The sequence below is a fragment of the Falco biarmicus genome, chromosome 10 (genome assembly GCF_023638135.1).
Source record: "Falco biarmicus isolate bFalBia1 chromosome 10, bFalBia1.pri, whole genome shotgun sequence".
Classification (NCBI taxonomy): Eukaryota; Metazoa; Chordata; class Aves; order Falconiformes; family Falconidae; genus Falco; species Falco biarmicus.
Genome location: NC_079297.1, coordinates 1,202,375 through 1,225,255, shown reverse-complemented (window position 1 = coordinate 1,225,255; position 22,881 = coordinate 1,202,375). Strand labels below are relative to the sequence as shown.

General features: G+C 45.4%; 1 protein-coding gene across 5 annotated transcripts in view; it reads left to right on the top strand.

Annotated features, from left to right (window-relative positions):
• Positions 1-22,881, top strand: part of CEP250 (centrosomal protein 250) — a 36,747-nt gene that overhangs the window by 12,276 nt on the left and 1,590 nt on the right. The window contains exons 15-32 of one of the 5 annotated variants that reach the window (XR_008824205.1): positions 228-421; positions 2,651-2,778; positions 2,979-3,148; positions 3,923-4,102; positions 5,295-5,429; positions 5,770-5,913; positions 6,367-6,668; positions 7,947-8,106; positions 8,887-9,199; positions 9,614-9,741; positions 10,004-10,124; positions 11,819-11,973; positions 13,638-17,102; positions 18,748-18,900; positions 19,305-19,412; positions 19,571-19,621; positions 21,472-21,996; positions 22,354-22,843. Coding sequence is in view for 2 of the 5 variants with exons in the window: in XM_056353252.1 (XP_056209227.1) it covers positions 228-421; positions 2,651-2,778; positions 2,979-3,148; positions 3,923-4,102; positions 5,295-5,429; positions 5,770-5,913; positions 6,367-6,668; positions 7,947-8,106; positions 8,887-9,199; positions 9,614-9,741; positions 10,004-10,124; positions 11,819-11,973; positions 13,638-17,102; positions 18,748-18,900; positions 19,305-19,412; positions 19,571-19,621; positions 21,472-21,759 (6,195 nt within the window). In the remaining 3 variants the exon portion in view is untranslated. Of the gene's footprint in view, positions 1-227; positions 422-2,650; positions 2,779-2,978; positions 3,149-3,922; positions 4,103-5,294; positions 5,430-5,769; positions 5,914-6,366; positions 6,669-7,946; positions 8,107-8,886; positions 9,200-9,613; positions 9,742-10,003; positions 10,125-11,818; positions 11,974-13,637; positions 17,103-18,747; positions 18,901-19,304; positions 19,413-19,570; positions 19,622-21,471; positions 22,844-22,881 lie in introns of those variants that run through there. The other 4 variants (XR_008824204.1, XR_008824206.1, XM_056353253.1 and 1 more) reach the window with 4 other exon arrangements.

Sequence of the window (22,881 nt, the reverse complement as noted above, 5' to 3'; positions counted from 1 at the left end):
GTCTGGTCCCAGACAACTCAGTATGGCCTTACATATCACTCTCAAGTTAACAGTGCCAGTGCCTTTTGACAGCCCAGGGTATTAGTGCGGTACACAGCAGATGTTCTTAAACTTACAGCCCACAGTAGAGGAGCTTCTTCTCCTCCAGCTCATTTGGAAGTAGCACTGGCTGGCTCTGCACAGAACTCCGGAGAAAGGACTCTAACTGCATTTTGTCCTGCTTCCAGGTTTACCACCAGCAAGAGTCAGCTAGCAGTGGTCTGGAGCAGTTGCGCCAGGAGTCCTCTCGCCAAGGGCACGCACTGGCCAAGGTGACCAAAGAGAAGGAATTGCTGGTGCATGAGAAGGCTGCCCTAGAGGTGCGACTGGCAGCCATGGAGCGGGACAGACATGGCCTTTCAGAGCAGCTGGCAGAGGCCAGGTAAAGGCAGGGAGGAGACCCTAGGCGGGACTAGTGGTCTAGATTATTTAATGTTTGTAATTATAAAGGTAGTAATCATTACACAAGGATTGCATCTTGTGTGCTTTTCAGATGTTTTCAGCTTTCATGGACAGAAAATGGAAGAATCCTGAAGGGAAGGGGGGAAGTATACCGTGATTTTAATGTTATTTTTCTGACAGCTAAAGCTAGCAAAGCTCTCCTGAGCCTTGGGAGTATGTTTATGCCCCCTTGTACATTACTGTGTAAAGTCAGCAAGTCAGCTTGGCTCTGAACTGAGTAATAATTAAACCATGCAGACATTTATTGATACCTGAAGTTTCTTTCTGGTGTTGGTTTCTTGTTCTGTGCATTTGAACATAGACCTTTTCCTTATTGAGTAGTTTGACATGGGATCTTCAGAATTCAAGGCTGTTGCATACAGACATTGTGAGTAGGACACTGCCATTTAAGGTGAAGCTAGTGGCTCATGCTAAAAATGTTGAGGGCCTTCTGTTTTTAAGCTAACTCTTGTTAAGTATGGTGCAGGACCTAGAGTTGGTTAGACCAGCAGCAGGGAAACCTCTTTGGAATTCTTGCCGGTCTTTGAGGATTGTTGCCCATCATTGATGTCTGGGTCCTGTACTCCTTACCGCATGCTGTTTGGAGACAGATGTCACAGAGAAGTTACACGGGGAAGGAATAAGATTCAGTGCTTCTGCTGTATCAGGTGTGCTCAAATGGGACAAGTTCTGCTTTTCCCCACCAAAAAAAAAAAGTTTTTCCTCCTCTTAGGAGTTTTTTGGAAGACTCCTGAACTTGCATAACTGTATGAATGATGTTTTAGAGGTTGTTTGTCACACTGCTTGACTTTTACACTTCATCACTCCAGAGTATGTTGTTAGCAAGGCTGATAAACACCACTTCAGCTTAGTGTGTTTTTTCAGAGCTGCTGCTTCACCTGAGCTCTAGCATCTCTTATTTGATCCAGCTGAATTATGTTTGGTTAGTTATTGGGCTGTTACTAAATGTTCAGCTCCTTTTTTTTTTTTTTGAGAAGGGATACATTATTTTTTTAGTAAGATAAATTGGTTATGAAGAACCTTTGGCAACAGATAACGAAAAATCGGCAACTATTCTTGCCAGATGTTGTTGTCAAGAGCCTTTTTTTTTGCTGTCACAGTTTTATACTCTTATCATTTCTGTTCTGTTTTAGAGATTGACTTTATTTATCCTTAAAATGGAGCATATTTACTTCAGACTGCCAGAGATTGGCATAATCAGAAATATGTGCTTGTTCTTGAAGATATATCTTCCATCGTCCATCAGAGTAGTGAAATCCTTCTTTGCGGGTTTTATTGTTGCACCACTCAGGTGCCCCTTTACCCTGAAGGGTGTTATCCTGACTGCGTCCCTGTACTAGTGAGGCAGTGCCATGTATTGTAGGAGCCTGGCTCAGCAGGTGCTGTGTTAGCTTAGGGAGGTAGCTGCAGCTCCTCGTTCCAAAATCTTGTGTGCCATATGCAGCAGTTGGCTGAAGTCTGTGCATGTAACAGTTTGCATCTGTGGTACTACAACTTCCCTTTTAAAGAGTGACAAGTGGCAGTAGCCCAAATTACTTAGTAACTTAAAGGTAGTGAGTTTTTCTCTTGAACTTCCAACAATTTAAACTGAAGCATAGATGTCTCTCCTTTCTGATAGTTTTTGTTCAATAAAATCTAGTTCTGATTTCTTACTCACGCTGCTACAAGCATAAGATTTTACTACACTATCTGATATATTTCTTCAGTCCCTTCTAAATATAGGGAGTCTGGAAAATTACCTGCCTATACCTACACTATGAACAGCGTTAAAAAGTCATGAGTCAGCCAGGGACATACTCTTACTCTTTCCCCCTGAAGAGCAACTAGAAAGTGCAGCTGAGATAGGCTGGGTTTTTGCTTGCTGACACAGACTTCATGGGCACGGCTACTCATGTGTCATAGATCAGACGACAGCAATTTAAGATTTGGTCATTGAGATCAAATTCGGCTGGGTGTTCTGTGTTGCGATAGGTCATAAGGAAAGCCTGGACATTCCCTCAGAGAGGCCTGCATCACTATTTTAAATGGTAGAAATGTATTTTTTGTATACAAGTTTCCATGCAACCCATTTTCTGTATTCAGAGGTAAGGATCTCAAATGCCTTCTTACTGGAAAGAAACTAATTTCTCTTTGTATTCACAACTTGCAGGTCACTAAAGGAGACCCTGGAATCTAGCCTGTTTGAGGCTCAGCAGCGCTTATCTCAGCTGGAGATCACCAAGAGTCAGCTTGAAATCCAACTTCATGCAGTTACACAGGCCAAGGAGGTAATACAAGGTGAGAGCCTCATGTGCTTTGTTTCTGGTGATCCCCTGCCTAGAGAAGATGGTATAAAAATAGTTCTGTCTGCAGTGCTTCTGAGGAGTGAAGGAACTGGAGGCAGATCCCTCCTACACTGAAATTCAAATGGCTTAAGCTCAGTAAAGTCAGAACCATTGTTTGTGTAGACTGAATCTTGCCATTTGTCATGTTTGTAGGGGAAGTGAAGTGCCTTGAACATGAGCTGGAAGCTGAGAGAGCTCTCATGAAGCAGGAACGGGAAAACATGAAGCAACAGCTCATGCAAACAGAACAGCAGTATAACAATACCCTGAAACTTCAGGAAACTGATCATGGAGTGGAAATAAACAAGCTTCTGCAAGACCTGGTAGGAAACAATATGCTTCTGAATTCTTCAAGCAAGCTTTGTGGGCTAGCTTTAGAAGAATAATAGCCTGAGCATGTGAAATGGCAGCAGTCATCTGTCATAGGCCACATGTTGCAGTGGCTTATACTTGAAGGCACCTGAAGACCCACAAGACTATGCTGGGACAATAAATGCAGCCACAAAGTCACTGTGGGCATAAGACGAGTTCAACAGAAGGTTGGGTGGTCCCCAGCCAAAGCATGGCAGCAAAGGGGTAGGCTCTTCCCAGACTCCTGTCTACCATGAAGTAGACTCCTAACGTTTGCTGCCAGCTGCAGTCACAAGAACTTTGTTCCTTTCTTTCTGTCTTTTTGCAGTTGACAGAAGTATTATCTTTGGGCTTGAGGCATATGGAACAGGCCCCTTGTTCCTGGTACTTCAGTTGTTGGCTTCCCTTGTGAGTAGGGCGTCAGGGTACTGGCCTGTTTCTCATCGTGCAGTCCATCTTCACCTTTCTATTGGTTTGAAGGGGGCTGAGCTTTGAAAATAGAAAGAAATCCTGAGGCGTGAGGTGCTAGGAAGCAGGCAGCCATCAGAGGAGGGGAAGGTGACACCACCTTTTCTTCCACCTGCTGACCCTCCTTTTAAGTTCCTCGGTAGGATGATTTATGGGGGGCACAAAGTCACTACTGTGCACTGTTCAGGTGGAGGTTTGTGGGAGGGATGAAGCTTCACTTCTTTTTTTTGAGGAGTTTGGCTGGGACTTTGTCTTGAAATCTCTTCTCCCCTCACCAGGCAAGGGAGCGGGAAGGGCGCAATTCAGAGCTGCAGGAGATGCGGGAGCAATGGGAAAAAGAGAAGGCAGAGAGAGAAGGGGAGCACGAGAAGAAGCTGTTTGATATGAAGGAGAGAGTTGCTACCATGCAAGCTCAACAAGAAGAGGAACTAATCAGAGTTGAAGATGCCAAGCAACAGGTAAGGACCGTGAAAGGAAAATTCGTGCGGTTTTTTGCAAAGCTAGAGCTGTGGGAGGTGGCTGGATATCAGGCTGTGTGGAGCAGTCCTGCATGTTCTCTACACTGAATTTGGTGAGGTGAAAGGTGTGCAAGGCTAGCTTTGGGACTAGGAATGAGATCTTTCGTAGGAAGCCAGGCAGAAACGTCACCTTTCAGTTGAGATTTTCATGCTGCTATTGTGTTCTTTTTTTTTTTTTTTTTTTTTTTTTTTTTTTTTTTTTAAGACTTACCTCAGAGTGTCTTCACAGTTCTCTTAATGGTCCTCTTTTGATGTGTACTGATTGCTTATAGCTTTTAACTACATTTAAGACCCAAGTGAGTTTGTTGGAACGAATCACCATGAGGATGGAATTTTTGTTTGGGGGGAACAGGGGGACATGGCAGGATTGTTGACAGAAAAAAAAAATGTAAAAGACTTCTGAAATATTGCTGAGCAGTAAAACAGGGTGTCTTCTGGGCTGTGTTTTAAGTCACTTCTTGGTAAGCTATTTTGTGCCCAGATCTTCTATGCCAAAGCAACCCTGTCATACACTGAGAGTCCTCCTTGTGTCCTACCCAAATTCCTCTTTGTGAAGACTGCCTAAGGACAGCAGTATCCCCAACTGTGTCTGCAGGTATTGAAGTGACAGGGCAGTACTCAGAGATGACAGTGTGTCCCTGTAAGGTCAGTACTTTACCAAAGTCTACTGAATACCTTAATACGGAAGTGAATATTTCACCAAACCCCACTTAGAATGGATTGGTTTTATGAAGGAGCTGCTAGTTTCAGCACTCCAGCAGCCTTGCATTTTCTCTACTGCTAACTGTGTGAAAAAGTCGCTATTGAAAGACCAGCAGGACACAGCAGAAAGTGAGGGGTGCCCTCACCAGTAAGGTGAGACATTTGAGAAATGCCACATATTTCCCTGTTAGATGACTGAGAGTTTGTTGGAGATTCAATCCCAGATGGACTGTGGATGGACCATGGGCCATGGATTGGCAGTTTATACTGCCAGTCTCACTTAGGAAGCTGTGTCTCCAAGGGGAAAGATAGTGACCAAGAGACCAGCAGCGTAGTGCTTTGAGAATGTATGAGCCCATCAGTCTTTGAGTCTTGCCACACAAATTTTGTATGGGAAGTTTAAACTCATCTTCTCTTTGCTTCTGTGCAGGTCCTGCTAGAAGAGGAGCGTGAGAAGAAAGCTTTATTAGAGACACTACTCCAAACGCAGAGAGAGCTAAGAGACACCTGCCAGCAGCTAGAGCAGCTCAGGCAGGAGGTGAAAGAGCAGCAAGAGAATGGGCAGGTAAGTCTGACTAGTAGGGTAGATGGAAAGAACAGGCTGTTGACAATTGGACATAAGCTGAAAGAGGCTGAGAGTGCCAAGTAACAAAGTGAAGGGCAGTAACAAGGACATAAAACATTGTCCTGTGACTTGAGGCGACAGGGACTACTGCAGGCTCTGAAAGCACAGAGCCTGGCAAGCTCCAGAGATCAGCAACAGGAAGGAAGAGTTACACTGGAAGCAGAGCTGGGTAGAAAAGCAGAAAGAAGTGTCTGAATGAATGTGATTTTGAGACAGAAAGAGGGAAATGCTTAAAACTGATGGTAGGTCCCAATATCTTGCTCTCCGTTTGTGTTTACAGAACATGACAGAAATGCTGCAAGCAGAGCTGCAGGAAACTCACAGTAAGATCCAGGCAGCGGAGAAGAGGCACAAGGAAGAAATCAAAACCATCGGAGAGGAAATGGGTGTCCTACTTCAGCAGAGGGATGCTCTACAAAAACAGGTGACTGAAACAGCAGTAGCTACTCCAGTCATCAAACAGGGGGTCTCTCCCTTTCTTGCCTTTCCATAGCAGAGCAGCAGGCTGATGGGTAGTCCCTCTGGCTGCCATCACACTGTGGTCTCCATCTCAGCTGGTCTGAGGGAGACGTACTGATCAGCTGAATCTCAGCTGCTGCCCTGGACAGGTGGGCCTTTTGCCTCTTTGCCTGTTTGCCAGAAATCAGAATGGATTTCTGCTGGCCTGTTACTACTAACCTTCTTTGTTAAGGTGGATTTTCAGGTGAACATGGTGACCCACTTAGATTTTTAAAGAAGTCGGCTGTATCGATTGTGAATGTGGTACTCTCATGATAGGGTGAAATTTGAACTTGTTCTTTCCCTTTGCTCACAGGATATGATATATCTGGCAGTGACAAGTTGTAGTCTTTGACTGTTTTGTTATGTTTTACTTGAGGTGGAAGAGTTGACATCTCAGCTAGCAGCCTCTGAAGAGTCCCAGCAAGTGACTGGCCGCAAAGCTCAGCAAGAGGTGAGCGAGGCACAGGAACTGTCAAGGCAGAAGGCACTGGAGGTTATGCACCTCCAGAAGATCTTAGAGGAGAAGAAGAGTCAATGGGAAGAGGTAGAACATCAGAACAAGGAGCTGCAAGCGTGTCTGCAGTCCTTGGAGGGGGAAAGGAGTCGATGGGAAGAAGTGGAGCATCACAACACAGAATTTCAGGCTTCATTGAAGGTCCTAGAGAGTGAAAAAGCCAGGTAAATGAAAGCCTGTGAGACTCTTCATTCTGTTTAGTGGATTCCCTCTTCCTGATCTTTGCATATGCAAGTGGCTTTGGCAGTATTTCCTAAAAAGCAGAGTTCTAAACTGTCCATGCAGATATGTTTCATTCTCTTGATGTTGTGTCTCGTTTTCTTTTATTTTAATCTTTCAGTTACAGTTTTTCTGAGGACAATGGGTTTTGGAGTAGTCCTTTCCTTAAAAGGAGGTGGTTTTTTGTTAGGTTGGCATGTTGATACTGTTAAATGAAACTTCCATGGGTTTCAAACCTGAAACGCACCAAGGGAGGCAGGATGAGCTCCATATAATGAGCTAGGTAGATCCATCGGCTCCACCTTGGGTCCACTAAATTTGAAACATCTGGGATCTGTATCAGTGTTCCATCCTGATACCCTTGGTTGGCAGAAGCCATCTTAAAACGATGATTTTGAACTAAGTCAGATTCCCCTGTGCAGCACCCAACAAACAAGAATGTTTCTTACTGCCATCTGTTTCCCCCTTCCTCAAAAAATCTCAACAGGTCTCTGGAGGGGCTAAAGCAGGGTCCCTGCCAGCCTCAACAGTTAAAGAAGTTGCTGACTGTCCAAGGAATACAAGAAAGAAGAGAAAGGGTAGGTAGGCTACTTCACCTGGTCAAAGCACTGCCAGTCTTCAACGCATATCTTCATTGAAGAAGAGAAATAAAAGGCAGTGCACTCCTGCTTCCCCTGTGCAGGATCCTCCATCTTCTGTAAGGATCTGAGTATTTCTTCCAAGCCTACATTACCACTTCTGGTATCGGCCTTCATTCCTCTAGCTGAAAGTAAAATGGATGCTGTCAAGTCTTACAAAACTCCCCAGAGATCACCTTGCCATCAGTTGCTGCTGTTCTTACCAGGACATACAAGCTAGGGGAAGAAAATGTCTCTTCATTATTGACAAAACCTCTCCCTTGGAGTCTCATTAGTAAAAAAAAAAACCCTTTCCTTTTCCATCATGTCTTCATTTCAAGACTTTGTTACATTTATATTCACATTCCCATCTCAAAAAAAAAAAAAAAAAGTTATTTAGCCAGTAATTCACCTTTCTTCTGTGGAAAAAAGCACAGTGGGCGAATGCTTGGGTGTGACTGCCAACCTGGCTTAGGGCTGAACAAGCAGCCTAGTTGTTTAGACAAATCTCAGTAAATAAAGCAATTTTCCCCTGGGTGGTGGAAGTACTAAGAGTTTATTAAACGTTATACCGTGTAATAATGAGTTGCTTGCTCTGTCTTTCAGGCTGACTTTGTCTCTGGAAGAGAAGGAAAAGAGCCTCAGAACCCTGGAAGAAAACAGCTTTGCCCAGCACAATGAGGTGTCTCGGCTTCTCTCAGCTGTTCACCAGGCCCAGCAGCTCCATTCGGACCACAGAAGAGAAATACAAGAGCTCAACAACCAGGTGACCTATACACTAGCATGCTCTTCTCCAGGGACACACAGAAAATCACCTTCAGCTTTTAGGCCCCAACTTGTTTCCTCTCCCAACAACATGCATTCCTTCTGTATTCTGCCCAGAGACTTTGCACACTGAGGTCAAGGCTGGATCAGCTATGATCTGCCTGTGTTTCCCGTATTCTGTCGTGGTTCATGGCATTAATTGTCTGAGGAGAGACAGAAGGCTCCTTTGGAGCTTCTCAGTATCTCTGTTGTAATTGTTGTCCCCCGATGGTGTTTCTACCTCTGCCAGGCACTGAGCAGTCTGGTGAAATAGAAGTGATTATTGCAGTCTGTGGAAGGCACTTCCATCTCATCCAGTTCACCTGCATGTTGGAGATGCCCTGTAAAGGCTGTTGATTGTCTCCCCTTTACTTTTACCCCCAAGCATCCCTGGCAGCCCCATTCTCCATGCAGGGATGCTTGATCTGCTACCTCACGCTGCCAGCCGCCCACTCTCACCCTCTCATATACACACACAAGCACAGAGCTTTGCTTCTGAGATTGGAAAGCATGAAAGCCTGACAGTTCGACCATTCACCTATGGGTGAGGAAACTTTGGCCTCTTAGCCCCCAGATACCTGTCTCTAGCTTATTTTGCGCAGTTTGAATCTGTGGCTTTGTGCCTTCTGTTTCCAGTGTGTTTTTTTCTTGTAGTAGTTTATCCTTCATTCCTCCCCCTACTTCCAGCTCTGCTGCCTCAGTAGCAGCACTGTCCCTGAGGCTCTCTGCATCTGTGTTACAGATAGAGTCACTGCAAGAAGTAGTGCTGGAGAAGGAGGCTGGCTTGGCAGCTCGAGAGAAGCAGCTGCTGAAGGATCTGGAGGAGTCCCGAGCAAATGAACAGTGCTTGAGGGACTCTCTGCGCATGCTGGAGGCTGAGATGTCTGAACTGCGTTTGAGGCTTTGTAGCACAGAGAACAGAGCGAAGGCGTTGGCCACAGAGCATCAGCAGGCTAACAGGGCCCACTGTGATGCCCGATCCCAGCTGGACAAACTGCACTCGGCTCTCCACCGCATGATCAGGGACAGCAGAGACTTAGTCACTTGGAGTTCAGGTGAGTGTGGGAGGCTGGGTTAACAAGTCTGTAGAGCACATACAGGAGAGCAGATGGAGGAAGGCGTGGTTCTTTGTAATCCGGTCCTTTTGGTTTAGGCTGACTCAAGCCTTGGGAAGTCTTAGAAGCCTGACATCCCTGCAGAGAGACAGGTCCATGTTTCTTTGTGGAGAAATGACCGGCATCAAAATGAAATAGGGCCCAGGTCATGTCAGGTCGTAGGGCATGTGTGCTCATCTCTGGGGCAGCACTGACATTAGTGGTCCTCAAAATAACATTAGCCTGTGACACGCATCTCACTAACACAACCTCTAGGACAATGTGAAAGACACTGCCACCTTCTCCTACATATGAGGAGGCGTTTGTTGGAGACCCTTCAATTAAATCTTGAAACAGAATGGCTTCTCTCTTCAGAACAGGGTCAAGTCTGGGACCTGACTGTTTCTCAGGCCAAGGACCTCCCTGCAGAGCTCACAGTGGACAGAGTGGCAGCAGCCCTACAAGACCTGCGTCAGCACCTGATGCAGACTCAACAAGATCTGGTAATGTGTGTCTAGTGCACCCAGAAATCCTGTCCCTTTGCTGAACTGAACTGACAAGCAGAGTGCTGAAGCCAGAATGGGTGTGAATTCATTTAGGCCAGGTTGGCTTGCTGCCATGGGGACAAAGGAGAATCATGATCACATGTACTATTACTGTCAGCTGCTCCTCCCACCTTGGCTATTTCTGCCTTAGTGTTCGTACCTCTTGTCTCCTGCCAGCAGTGGCTCTGTGAGGTGATCCTTCTCTTCTTACCTCTTCCAGAATGATGCGAGGAAGAAGATACAAGACTCAGAGCTGGAGCTGAGCAGGTGGCAAGCTGGGAGGGACCGTTTCAGCACCCACAATCAAAAGCTGCAGAAACAGATGGCTCAAAGTCAGGAAGGTATGGCTTCTCCTTTCCAATCCACTGACCCCATCCTGTCCCACCAGCGGGGATGTCTGATACCACACAGAGGAAAAGTGCAGTGCCTGGAGATGGGCAGAGGAGAAAAACAAGATGAGACTTACCTGTAGAACTTCCAAAGAAAGCTTTTTATAGAGAAAGATCCAGTGGCTGGCAGTGCACCCAGCTGTGCTACTGCTGTAATGTGCAGAGGTGGTGCCTTTCAAGTCACATGTCACTGCTAAGTAGGTGTAGCTCGATGCCTCACAGCATCCTTCTCCATATGTTGTTTAAAAGCACCAATCTGCAAAAAAACATGTCTGTATTGACTTCCTTTTCCTCTTACACGGCAGATTCACAGAGCATTAGTTCAGCGTTAAGGTCCTATATTATTGCATCTTCAGCTGCTTTTCCCAGTTCTCTGGTACTAAGTGTTTCTGCATCCTTCTTACCTGTTTTCTTGCCAATACTGATTGGGGGTCTGAGCTCACAGCCACAGCAAACAGTTTCCTGCTTCCCTAGCCACTTCTTACTTACGTCTTTGGTGACACATTCACATTGGGTTTGTCTATAAACTGTTTTTCACATGTAACTACCCACCTCTTCCTCTAATCTCCAGGCCATCCCAGAGCCTCAAGGGCTTCTTGGCCTCTCTTTATCATAGCTGGACAGGCATCCCTGCTCCTTTCTCTGTCATATGTTTTCCCACTCTACACATCAGAATTGCTTTTTCATCTCACTGTCTGGTTTTTCTTGTCTCAGACTGCAGGAACGTGGAAGTGTGGGCATTGCTTATTGCCTCCTCCACAGACTGTTGCCTGCTGATATGATGCCTTTACCTGTGCAGTATTTCTTCATGTTCTCTCTCCAAGATGGGACTGCTAATTGTTTTTCAGACTTTTTACAGGAGACTTTTCCAGGCCTTAGATCACCACTTTTTCTGGAACATCGGTAGTTTTTATTACATATGTTACATGTGGTAACAGCTCATATACTTCAATTCTGTCGTTGGACACATCCTCCTTGTCGCACTAGTCAGTTCTTTTCCTCTTTAGTTCCTGTCTATTAGTTTAGTCTATTAGTTTAGTTTTAGTCCCTGTCTATCTGTAGTCCTTCTTGGCTTCAGATCTCGGTACTGGTGTGATGCTAAATTATTCTGGCCTTACTGTTGTTCTAGTATCACTGAACATTTCCTTCTTTTTCTGCCAGTGCGTGATGTCTTCCTCTAGCATTCTTATGGACAAATACTAAAGTGCATCTTCAAGAACAACACTGACATCTGTTTTTTCTCTAATGTCTCTTTGTCTTCCTGGTCAATTAACTGCGTCATTGTCAGTCTTCACTTTTCCTTTAGGACACTAGACCTGACTCTCAGCTACTGTCTCTGTCCTTGTTTCATCGATGTCAGTTCTACCTGCTTCTAACACTGTGGATGATGTGCTGCCATGCCCTTAGCCCTGGCCTTTCAACAGGCTGAAAAGCAAGCACATTTTCATATTATTCTAAATCTTGTCACTTTCATTCTTTTTTTCTCTGCCTGAAAGTTTATTTATGTCTGCTTTGAAAGTCCTTGTGGACTTAATGCCTTGAAAACACAGACAGGCAGATAAGAAAAGTATTTTTTTCTCTGTAGGATGCAAATCAGATTAGTTTTTCTTTGCTTTTCACCTTTTCCTTCACCTTTACTGCTGCAGAGACACAAGTGGCAGAATGCAAGAAGAACTCTCTACAAGCTGCCCTGCAGGAAGAGGCCGCTGCTTTAAAAGAGGAGGCTACAACTCTACATCAAGAGGTGGTGTCTTTGGAAAAGAAACTCGAGAGCACTGAGAGGCAGAGAAAGGATGTCCTGGTGAGGCTGGCAGATGCCATCAAGGGCCGTTCCTTACATGTTTTTGGGCCTTCTTTTATAATTCTAAGGAGCAACTGTTTCCAGTGGAGAACTGATTATGGGTGGTATTGTACAGATTCAGTCCAAATCTGAGAAGATAGAGTATGCAAATGCTGACCAAGTTTCCCTCACTTTCCCCTTCCTTCCACTCATCATTGCTTGTTTGCCAGACTTTTGCTTTCCTGCCAGGCCATGTAGCTGAATTAGCAGGGTCATCCATCACCTTGGGTAGGAGAAAACAGTCAAGAAAGGTGAGATCGTCAAGATGACGCATATCACAGACTATGTGGAGAGACCACGGACCACTGCAAGAGCAGAAGGATATTGTTTATACCAGTGGTTGTTTTTTTGTTTAGCTTTTCCAACTGCGTTCTTCTGAATAAGTAGGAAAAGATGCAGTAGTCATAAAACTCAGTTATGATTCAGGATGTTTATTTTCCCCAATTCTGAAGATTTGTGCCATTGAAGCTTTAAAATAATTTTCAAACGTTATTTATGTGGCACACAAATAATTGGGCAATTATTTGTGTTCAAATTCATGTTTAGATTTCTAAATATCTGGATCTGGAAAAAGGGGTGAGAAGATAGTTTGCTAATAATAGAAAGCTGTTCAAAATTGCCCATCTGAGAGCAGACAGTGGGGAGAAAACAGAGCAATTTGAGAAAAGTGCCAATCCAGGTAAATATGTATGTCTGCAAGAGAAAAACTAGTCCTCATTTCAAAAACAGAATGACAGACTGTGATCTCACCATTACTCCTTCAAGAGGAGACAGTGGGGTTCTAGAGGATGGTACTATGAAAATTCTACACAGTAGAGGTCCAAACAAAAAGAAAAGGTAAATGAAGTGTCCTCTCTTCATAAAAGAGAGAACATCATCATGCCACTGTGTAAATCATGCTTAGTCTGGACTTCTAAATCCTGGCTGCAGCTCTGGCAGCTCCTCCTCAAAAGAACACACTAGAGCTAGAAGAGGTTCAGAGAACAGCAAAAAGACAGGACTGGCTGAGTAAGCTGGGAAAGACACAACCTAAAGAGTGTCACAGGAGATGTCTACAACAGCCTGAGAGGCAGGGAGGAAGGGGAAAGTGGTCATTCACTCTTTTCCAAGACATGAACAAGAGCCCATCTGATGAAGGTAGTAAGAGCCATGCTGCAAGCAAATGACAGGAGATGTTAGAGCAGAGCAGACTTGTCGAATGCCTTGGCAAAGGGTGTGGTAAATACAGCAGGTCCATGTGGGGTCAGGAGGAGACTGAAAATTGTCACAAGCTGGCACAGTGCTAGAATCGGGGAGGTAATCATGCAAGTCAGTTGGATTTGATGATCTTAAAGGTCTTTTCCAACCTAAATGATTCTATGATCAGTATTTTTCCACTTTTCCATTTACAGTGACTCTGGAATCTGTTATGGATGGAGTTTGATAAATACAGTACGGTTCTCAAATCTTTTTTGAGTGACAGTAGAAAATTTATATTGAACAGGGAAAACAACTAAATAGCTCAAATTTTCTACTAAAAGCTCAGACTTCAGGCCTTGACTGCCACTGGACCAGGAGTTCAAATCTAGTATGAAAACCAAACACATATTGGTGGAATTATTGAATTTTTTCCTCTTATTTTGCAGCATGAACGGGACAGACTGCAAGCACTTAAAGAAGAACTGGTGTGGGAGATAAAAATTCTGCAGGAATCAGTCACAGCCTCTGAAACACGAGCAAATACAGCAACAGATATGAATCACTCCCTTGAACAAGAACTCCAAACTACGTTGTCTATCTTAAAAATTAAAAATGAGGAATTGGAAACACAGTGGGAGAAAATCCAGATGCTACAGAAAGTGGCAGCAGAGGGAGACGCTTTGCAGGAGAATCTGACTCTCATGACTGCTATCCTGTCAGAGAGGGAGGGAGAAATGAAGTTGTACCAGGAACAGATAAGAACGCTGGAAAAGCAGAAAGAAGTGCATAAAACTACTCTCAATCAGGCTATTAAGGACCTAACAGAGAAGAAACAGGAGACAGAATCCCAGCAAGAACACATACAGGAACTGGAGAAGCAGCAAGAAGAACAAGGGATTGCTCTAAGCAAAATGAATAAAGACCTGGAAGAGAAAGACCAGGAGATCAGATCCCAGCAGGAACAGATAGCGGAGCTGGAGAAGCAGCGGGACATGCAGAGGACTGCTGTTGGCAAGATGAGCAAAGACCTGGAGGAGAGGGACCAGGAGATCAAATCCCAGCAGGAACAGATAGCGGAGCTGGAGAAGCAGCGGGACATGCAGAGGACTGCTGTTGGCAAGATGAGCAAAGACCTGGAGGAGAGGGACCAGGAGATCAAATCCCAGCAGGAACAGATAGCGGAGCTGGAGAAGCAGCGGGACATGCAGAGGACTGCTGTTGGCAAGATGAGCAAAGACCTGGAGGAGAGAGACCAGGAGATCAAATCCCAGCAGGAACAGATAGCGGAGCTGGAGAAGCAGCGGGACATGCAGAGGACTGCTGTTGGCAGGATGAGCAAAGACCTGGAAGAGAAAGACCAGGAGATCAAATCCCAGCAGGAACAGATAGTGGAGCTGGAGAAGCAGCGGGACATGCAGAGGACTGCTGTTGGCAAGATGAGCAAAGACCTGGAAGAGAAAGACCAGGAGATCAAATCCCAGCAGGAACAGATAGCGGAGCTGGAGAAGCAGCGGGACATGCAGAGGACTGCTGTTGGCAAGATGAGCAAAGACCTGGAGGAGAGGGACCAGGAGATCAAATCCCAGCAGGAACAGATAGTGGAGCTGGAGAAGCAGCGGGACATGCAGAGGACTGCTGTTGGCAGGATGAGCAAAGACCTGGAAGAGAAAGACCAGGAGATCAAATCCCAGCAGGAACAGATAGTGGAGCTGGAGAAGCAGCGGGACATGCAGAGGACTGCTGTTGGCAAGATGAGCAAAGACCTGGAAGAGAAAGACCAGGAGATCAAATCCCAGCAGGAACAGATAGCGGAGCTGGAGAAGCAGCGGGACATGCAGAGGACTGCTGTTGGCAAGATGAGCAAAGACCTGGAGGAGAGGGACCAGGAGATCAAATCCCAGCAGGAACAGATAGCGGAGCTGGAGAAGCAGCGGGACATGCAGAGGACTGCTGTTGGCAGGATGAGCAAAGACCTGGAGGAGAGGGACCAGGAGATCAAATTCCAGGAGGGGAAAATAATGGTTCTAGAACAACATGCTGCATCACAAGTGAGAAATCTACTTGTGGATCTTGATCGTATGAAAGGAAACTTGAAGGAGAAAAACATAGAGCTTATGTCACTGACTCAGCAGATCCAAGAACTAGAAAAGGAGAGAGAAGAGGTGAAATCTCTGCATGCAAGTCTTGAACACCTGAGAGCAATTCTCAAGGACAGAGAGAGTGAGTGTGATTCTCAAAGGGGTCAGTTAAGATACTTGCAGCAGTACAAGGAACAGCAAGATGGGCACCTGCAAGAGCTTCATGGTAAAGTAGAAAAGATGACACTTTCTTTATCTAAAAAAGATCAAGAGTTTGATTCACAACAAAAGCAAATTCAGGAAGTTGAAGAAGTCATGGAAAGGCAGTTAAGTATTGTCCGTGACCAACTGGAGCAGACCTTAGTAACCTTAAAAGAAAAGGACAGACTCATAGACATCCAAAAGCAACAAATGAGGAGCTATGAGGAAAAAACAGAAGAACAGATGAATGTCTTACATAGAGACTTAGAATACACTAAGGCAATACTGGAAGAAAAGGATCTCGTGATTGGATCTCAGAGGGAAGTGATTGAGACCTTCCAAAAACAAGAACAGGACTCCAATCAGCAGAAGGAAATTTTGCAGCATCTTCAAGTGGCACTAAAGGAACAAGAGCAAGAAATTTTATCCCTTAGAAATCAATGTGAGTCATGCAAGGAAGAGGAGGAAAACCATGAAGCTGAGCAAGCAAATCTTCAAGCAACAAAACTGACTCTGAAAGAAAGAGAAGAAAAGATAGAGGTTCTGGAGGAGGCTATCTCTAAGCTTCAACAGCAAAAGGAGGAGGCAGCGATGCAGACTAAAGCCATACTGCAAAAACTAGAATGTGCTGAATCTTCTCTAGAAACTAGAGATCAAGAGATAGCGTCTTTGCAAGAGCATGTGCAGCACCTTCAAGAGCAGAAGGAATTAGAAGGCAAGCAAGCCAAGAATTTACAGCAGGATCTAGACAAAATGAGCCAAATAGCGAAGAAGAACCATTTAGAGTTCCTCAGGCAGACAGAGCAAATTAACATGTTCCAGCTTCGTGAAGAAAGCATGAAGGTAGCACTAACATCATGCCAGAAGCAAGTGAATCTGCTTGAGGAAGTGGTGAGGAAGAGAGATGAAGACAATGAAGCTCTTACACAAAAACTTCATCACCAAGAAGAAGAACTGAAGGTCTTGCAGAATCTCCAGCTTAGGCTAACTGAAACAAATGAAGAGGTCAGGCACCACAGAGAGCAAGAGAAGCTTCTGGAGGAAGCCTTGCCTGAGAGGGATCGAGAGGCCAAGGCTCAAGGTGAGCAAAAAGAGTTAGAAGAGGAAATAAGAGCTCTTCAGGAAGATCTCCAGCACGTTCAGCAGACCCTGACAAAGAAGGGTGAAGAGATCAGGTATCAGAGAGACAGAGTCAGGTATTTAGAGGAGACTCTGACAGGGAGAGAGCAAGAGCTTAGGAGGCAGAGTGAAGTCCTGAAACAGTTGACATCAGCTTTACAATGGAAAGGTGAAGGGGAGACCCTAAAGAAACAAATCCAGAAGCTCCAAAAGTGGGAAGAAGAGGAAGCAGCAAAGAGGAAAGTTCTCCAGGAGAGAGACCATCTCTTGAAAAGGCAGAAGGAGCTAGCCCAACAACTGGAAGATGAGAGGAAAGCAAAGGGGGAAGAACTGGAACATGTGATTGCTGTTTTGAAGCAGAATGAAAGCAGAGAAATTGAATGGAAAGGGAAGGCACAAGCACTCAGTCTTGCTCTTACCAAGAGTGAAATGGCCAATGGGACTCTGAGGGAAGAAATAGCCATCCTGCAAAGTATGGTTTCAGAGAGGGACAAGGACCGCTTTCATCTTCAGGTAGGCACTGTGATTGATCATCAGTCAACTAAAATATCTATAAAGGATTCTAAAGATGTTTCCCATAAAGATAGGGGAATACATAGTCCTGTAACAACATGACCTGCTTGGCCAAAGAAGCCATGAATGCAGCCAGCAGGCTTGCCTGCCTATACAGCTCTGGCCAGAGACCATTCACCTGCTAGAGCTGGCAAGCCCAGAACTACTGAAAGAGCTGCAGAGCTTGCTGTTAGATCAAGTCCAAAAGTTGGGAGTGGGTAATTGGCTCTCTCCTACGTAGGTGGGCTTAGCCAACCTGTTGTGGTTAGGATTTGACATTTGACTAGTGTACTAAACTTGGTAGAATTTTATAATGATGACTGAACAGCAGCTACGCTGATGCCGCTTAGAGGATGCTTTCAGAGGTGTCAATTTCCAAGGTACAGGTTTTTCTGGTACATTAAAAAGAACGGAATTTGTGCCATTGCCTGATCAGGTTAAGGGCTTCATCGTGCATTGGGTGTGCTCGTGCTGCAGTGCAGAAAGCATGAAGGCAAATCTCTGTGGATTTCTGAAGGTGGTCTGACCTGGCTACTGCCAGTGGAGCAGCTGCAACAACCTGTGCTACAGACTTGCCTGGGTCTCTGCCAGTACTTTTAGGCACTACATTAATGTAATAAAACCCGCTACTAATAAAATACTATATTTATGCATTACACATTTATACATTACTTAAGAAATATTACTGCCAGCTTGATCAGGATGCCGACAGGTATTGTGATCTGTTGATGGGAAGCAGAGAAGTGACAAGGGCAGGAAACGTGAAAACAACAGGGGGAGATTTCAGCCGCATCCATATAGATCAGGTATACAACAGCATTAGATCAGGTAATGCAGTTGCATCTATATAGATTGGTACAGTGCTGCTGATATCAAGACTACATTTATAGATGCTGTCAGAGATTGCTTCAAGGAGCAGTTCATCAAGAAACCCACATGAGGGTAGGTGGCTCTTGACTAGGTTCAAAGCAATGCAAGGGGCTTGACTGATCGTGGGATTTTTTTCAAAGAGCAGTTCTGTAACGATGATGTAACAGGTAAAGGGAATAGAGAGCAAACCCGTAGTATTTTGTCACTGCAGAAATACCTGCTTGACTGATATCTTGCATATGGTTTGGTTGTCTGAGGACAGAGAGTAGAACTTTTAGATAGGATAGAAGTACAGTGAAGGCCAAAGAGTATGACCAAAGATGGTCATCCCTAGGGATAGCTTCCGTAAGAGGACCATGTAAATGTGCAAGTCTTCATGATGGACAAGAAATGGCTGAGAGAGGGAGCTGGAAATACTGAGACCTTTGTAAAACCATTAAGTGGCTGAAAAGGAAATTTAATGTTTCCAGTCTCTCCCAAAACCTGAATGGGCGGACTGAACAAAACTAGCAGGAAGCATGTCCAGAACAAAAAAACTCCATTTCTCAAGGTGATCTGGAGGAGACCCCCTAGGAAAAGTGTGTGCTGTTTTGGCCTGTGGACCGGGAGAAGAAGGGACTTTAGTACCATCCATTCTTGAGTCTAGTGTCTAGTTGCTCTCCCTGATGTTGATTCTGGCCCTCCTAACCTTTATGTGGTACCAGCTCACATCATGTCCTCTCTGAATACCCAACAGGCTATTGCAGAAGGGGAGCAGCTATCATGGCTCTCGGAGAAGAGACTCCTGTCACAGCGGCTGGAATGTCTGCAGCAAACAGTTGCAAGGCTGGAACAGGAGAAGACTGAGCTGAAGCAACTCAATGATGAGCTCAGAAGGACTCTTGAGCAGGTAAAACAGGGTTTCACTGTCTCTGCAAAACCTCTGTTATGGTCCTCTGTAACACAACATACACTGCACTTTGGAGTCCTCCGCTTCTTTCCATCCCTCTCCCACCTTCCCCTGTGGACACGTGCTTTTATATTTTCTCTTTCTTCTGGCACCCCATTGCCTTCACAAATGCATGTTCACTCTGGTACCACCCTTCTTGCCCCAGTGTCCCTATACACACACATTTGACTGTCTCGTGTCAGGAACTGTTTCCTCTTGCTCTTTCTCTTCCATAGTCTACATGCAGTGCTTTTTGCCCCCAACATTCTCTGGTGCAATTAACGGTCTCTGAGCAGACATCTCCTTGCCATGATGTCCAGACGTCCTTTTGATGGCTGTGACCCTTTCTCCTATCCAATGTGCAGGTGGAACGTGAACGGAGGAGACTGAAAAGAGATTATGGTGGTCGGTCACTGCCAGGTGCATGTGGATTTTCTGAGTCTGACCAGCACAAGATGCCTGCTTCTAGACAGGTGAGAACGCATGGTGGGAGGAGGCTCTGGCCATATGGAGGAACAATGGCAAATCCCAGTGACAGCAGCCCCCCAATATAGATCTAACAGAAGTTCAATGTAGACCATGGCCCTGACCAGACTGTAGACTAAAAAAAATCCTTGTGTTTTCTTCACAGGAGGAGTCTCACGCTCGCTGCAGTTGTCGATTAGCTGAGTTACAGAACCAGGTGAGGAGTAGGGAGTACCTCATCAAAAGCTGCTGTGGTTGTACCAATCGGTGCAGCTTTGCATGATGCTACAGCCTGAGTTTTGTTTGGCTGTCAGGAAGCAAGTACACCAGGCAGTGGAAATAATCAGCCGTATCCATTGGTTATAGCCAAACAACATAATTCCCCTAGGTCTAGTCTCTGACTTGCCTAAAGATGCGGCATGGTGGAAGAGCGATTAAGGAAATTCAGAAGACTGCAACTCGCCTGAAAATAGAAAAGATTCTCAGGGCATTCCCCTTGAGTTTTACTTATCCTGTTGACCATTCCCATTTTCCATTGACTGTTAAGTGGAGCTTGCATTGTATCAGTGCTACAGGGATGTGAGGCAGTGCCAGAGCTTACAGCCTTCAGGCAATTGTTAGTCTCATATTGCTATGCTGTGCAGATCGCGATCCCAATACTGGACCAAGTCAGAGACCTAAGCACTGTATGGACGTTTGTTTTTTCAGTGTAAGAACATGGGCTCCAGCTACTGAAGCCTACTGCATCCTTTGACAGTAGTACTGGCACTAGCAGCAATCGCCAGACTTCTTTTCCATGTACCTTTATGGGTTTGGTACACCCTGCTCTGCTTGAGGAGGTGAATCTTCACAGGCATTTGGGGCAAAATGCATATAATGTTTATGTGAGTTAAGTGCACAATGCTTAGCTCTGGCAAGTGAAGCGAGAATACTGCTAAAGCTTTCAAGGTATATCTTAAGGATGTTTTCACCAGGGAGCCTCAGTGTCCGAAGCTCTGTTGTGACAGCTAACTAACTGAACCTCCTTCCCTTTGTGACTGCTGTGTCTGCCTGCACTGTGGACCTACTTCAGCAGTTCAGGAGGAAACTGGAGGTGCTCTTCTCAGACAATATTCCCCAGCTGGCTAGTCAGGGCACTCCTCTGGGTCTGGGCAACAGCAGAACTGGAACTTGGTCTCCCACTTCCTGGGAGATGCTCTTAGCAGCAGATGGCTACTTCTCCCACTTGTAACTCTGGGTTACCTGCCAGAGCATGGGAGGGTTTTTCAGACTTCCAAGCCCAGTTTCACAAAGGTGCCCTTATTATGTCAGAGAGAAGGTCAGACCTGTCCTTTTCTCCAGTGATGGTGTTCCCTAGCCTGTGCATGATGTTTGCTGTGAGGTCCCTTTGTTGCGTTATTTTCCATGGGCATCTCCTCCACTCCAGAGCAGGCAGAGGGCAACATGCCAGAGCTGCTGTGGCTGGCACTGCACTGCAAACCTGACAGGAGGTGAGAGCAGCTCCGTCTCTCCTATCAAAAGCCCAGCTGGCATAAGTCCATGTTGTTGGGAAAAGAGAATCTAAGGAGTTTCAAGGCCTCAGCAGTCCTTTAAGGCTTATCTTCCCCTGGGCTTTGTTCATCAAATTATGCTTATTTGTGAAATACTTTAAAGTTAAGAAAAATGAGAGTTTACTCCCTTTTCACATGCTAGCTGTCAAGCTTTTAAACTAGATCATAACAACAGTTCTCTACTACCTTGTGTAACCAGTAGCCCTCCTACTGAGGAAAAAGCATGTTGAACTGATGTCAGTAGCCCAAATCTCTCTTGTAGTAACCCAACTCTTTTTTTCAAATCCTGTAGGAGCCTCTCGCTTTAATATAAGAGAAACTGAGAAACTCAGAATTGTTGATAATTTAAGCTCAGTTCAGGGTGACTCTGGGAACCTGTTACTTCCCATTCCACAAGGACAAAGTGTTTGTCAGGGCTGGATTTGGAGTGTGCGTCTCCCTGGCAGCTGGTACCATGGAGCTACAGACAGTTCTGACAGCGTGGGCTTGTCTGAGCTCAGCCTTTTGCCTCTTTCAGGTGTCCGTTCTGCAGACCCAGCTGGCACAAGAACGAAAATACAAGCAGGACTATATTGAGTGCTGTGCAAAGACCAGCCAGGAGCTGTCAGACCTTCACCAAGAGCTCTCTTACTCCTTAGCAGCTGTGGTCAGGGAGCCCAACGCTACTGTTCTGGAAGCAGAGACCTGGAAGCTGGATCGGTCTCTGAACCTTAACTTGGCTGTGATCTCTCTGGACCGTCAGTCTCCTGGGAGACAGATGTTGCATTCAACAGCCAGATCTGCCAGAAGCAATGACCTGAGGTAACAGGACCAGTGTACCGCAAGAGGCCTCAGCAGGAGCCAAGTCGGGGACCTGCTGTAGTAGGTGAACTGTGGCAGGGGGCTTGGTCCAAGGCATGAGTCTCGAAGTAAGATAAAAGTTCAGAGCACAGTGTTCACTGCAGGTTCCCCAGCAGAAGCAGTGGTGGGACAAAACTGGTGCTGGCTTGTCTGGATGGGGTCAGTCATAGGCCTGGAAAAGCAGGATGAACCTGGTGAGCAGGTAAAATTTCTTCCTTTTCTAAAGCATTCCATCACAGCATGCCTGGTCTGTCTCCACACAGGCCCCCCACATTAGGCTGTTCCTGTCAGTTTCTATAGTGTATACAAGACTTTGTCTGTTTGGGTTTTTTTCAATACATTTATTTCTCAAGAACACTGCACAGGCTCTGAGCAGAAATCTCCTTGCAGTGATACTGTGTTGCTCCTCTGCTTTCTTCAGCAGCTGCTCCAGGCGGGCTTTCTCTGCGCAGAGCTCTTCATTTGTTCTCTTACACAAGTTCAGCTTCTCCTGGTCAGAGATCTTTGCTCTCTCCATCTCGCCCACTTTACCTGACAGAACTTCATTCTCTTGCTCCAGCTACAATCGCAGAAGCACAGAGGAAATAAAATACAGTAAGATTTACTCGGCAGGAGGTTTGGCTTGGACAGAAAACGGAGGAACATTTCCATATTCACTCGGTCATGCTGTCTGAAGGCAAGAAGTCTGAGAAGCAACAGCAGCAGCTGGAGACAAACACCTGGCAAGATCTTTGGCAACTCTGCTCACCTGCAGCACAAGTGTGTTCAGTTGCACTTTATCCAATGCAAGAGCTTCATTGATACTGCTCATGTTCCCTGTTGCGACACGTAGCTCAGCTATTTCAGCACTCAGCTTATTCTGAGCCCCTGTCAACTCTGCGACTGACTGCTCTGCCTGAAGAGACACAAAAGAAGAATTTCTGTGACCTGAGACAAGGAATAAAGAGCAACACATGCTAAAAGATCTAATAATGATGAAAACTAAGATAAAATATTAAAAAAGTCTATGCTACAGAAATAATTCTAGTAATAAAGTGCTTAGCCTCCAATGGTCAGCTGAGAAGAACATGGCATCTCCTTACTTACA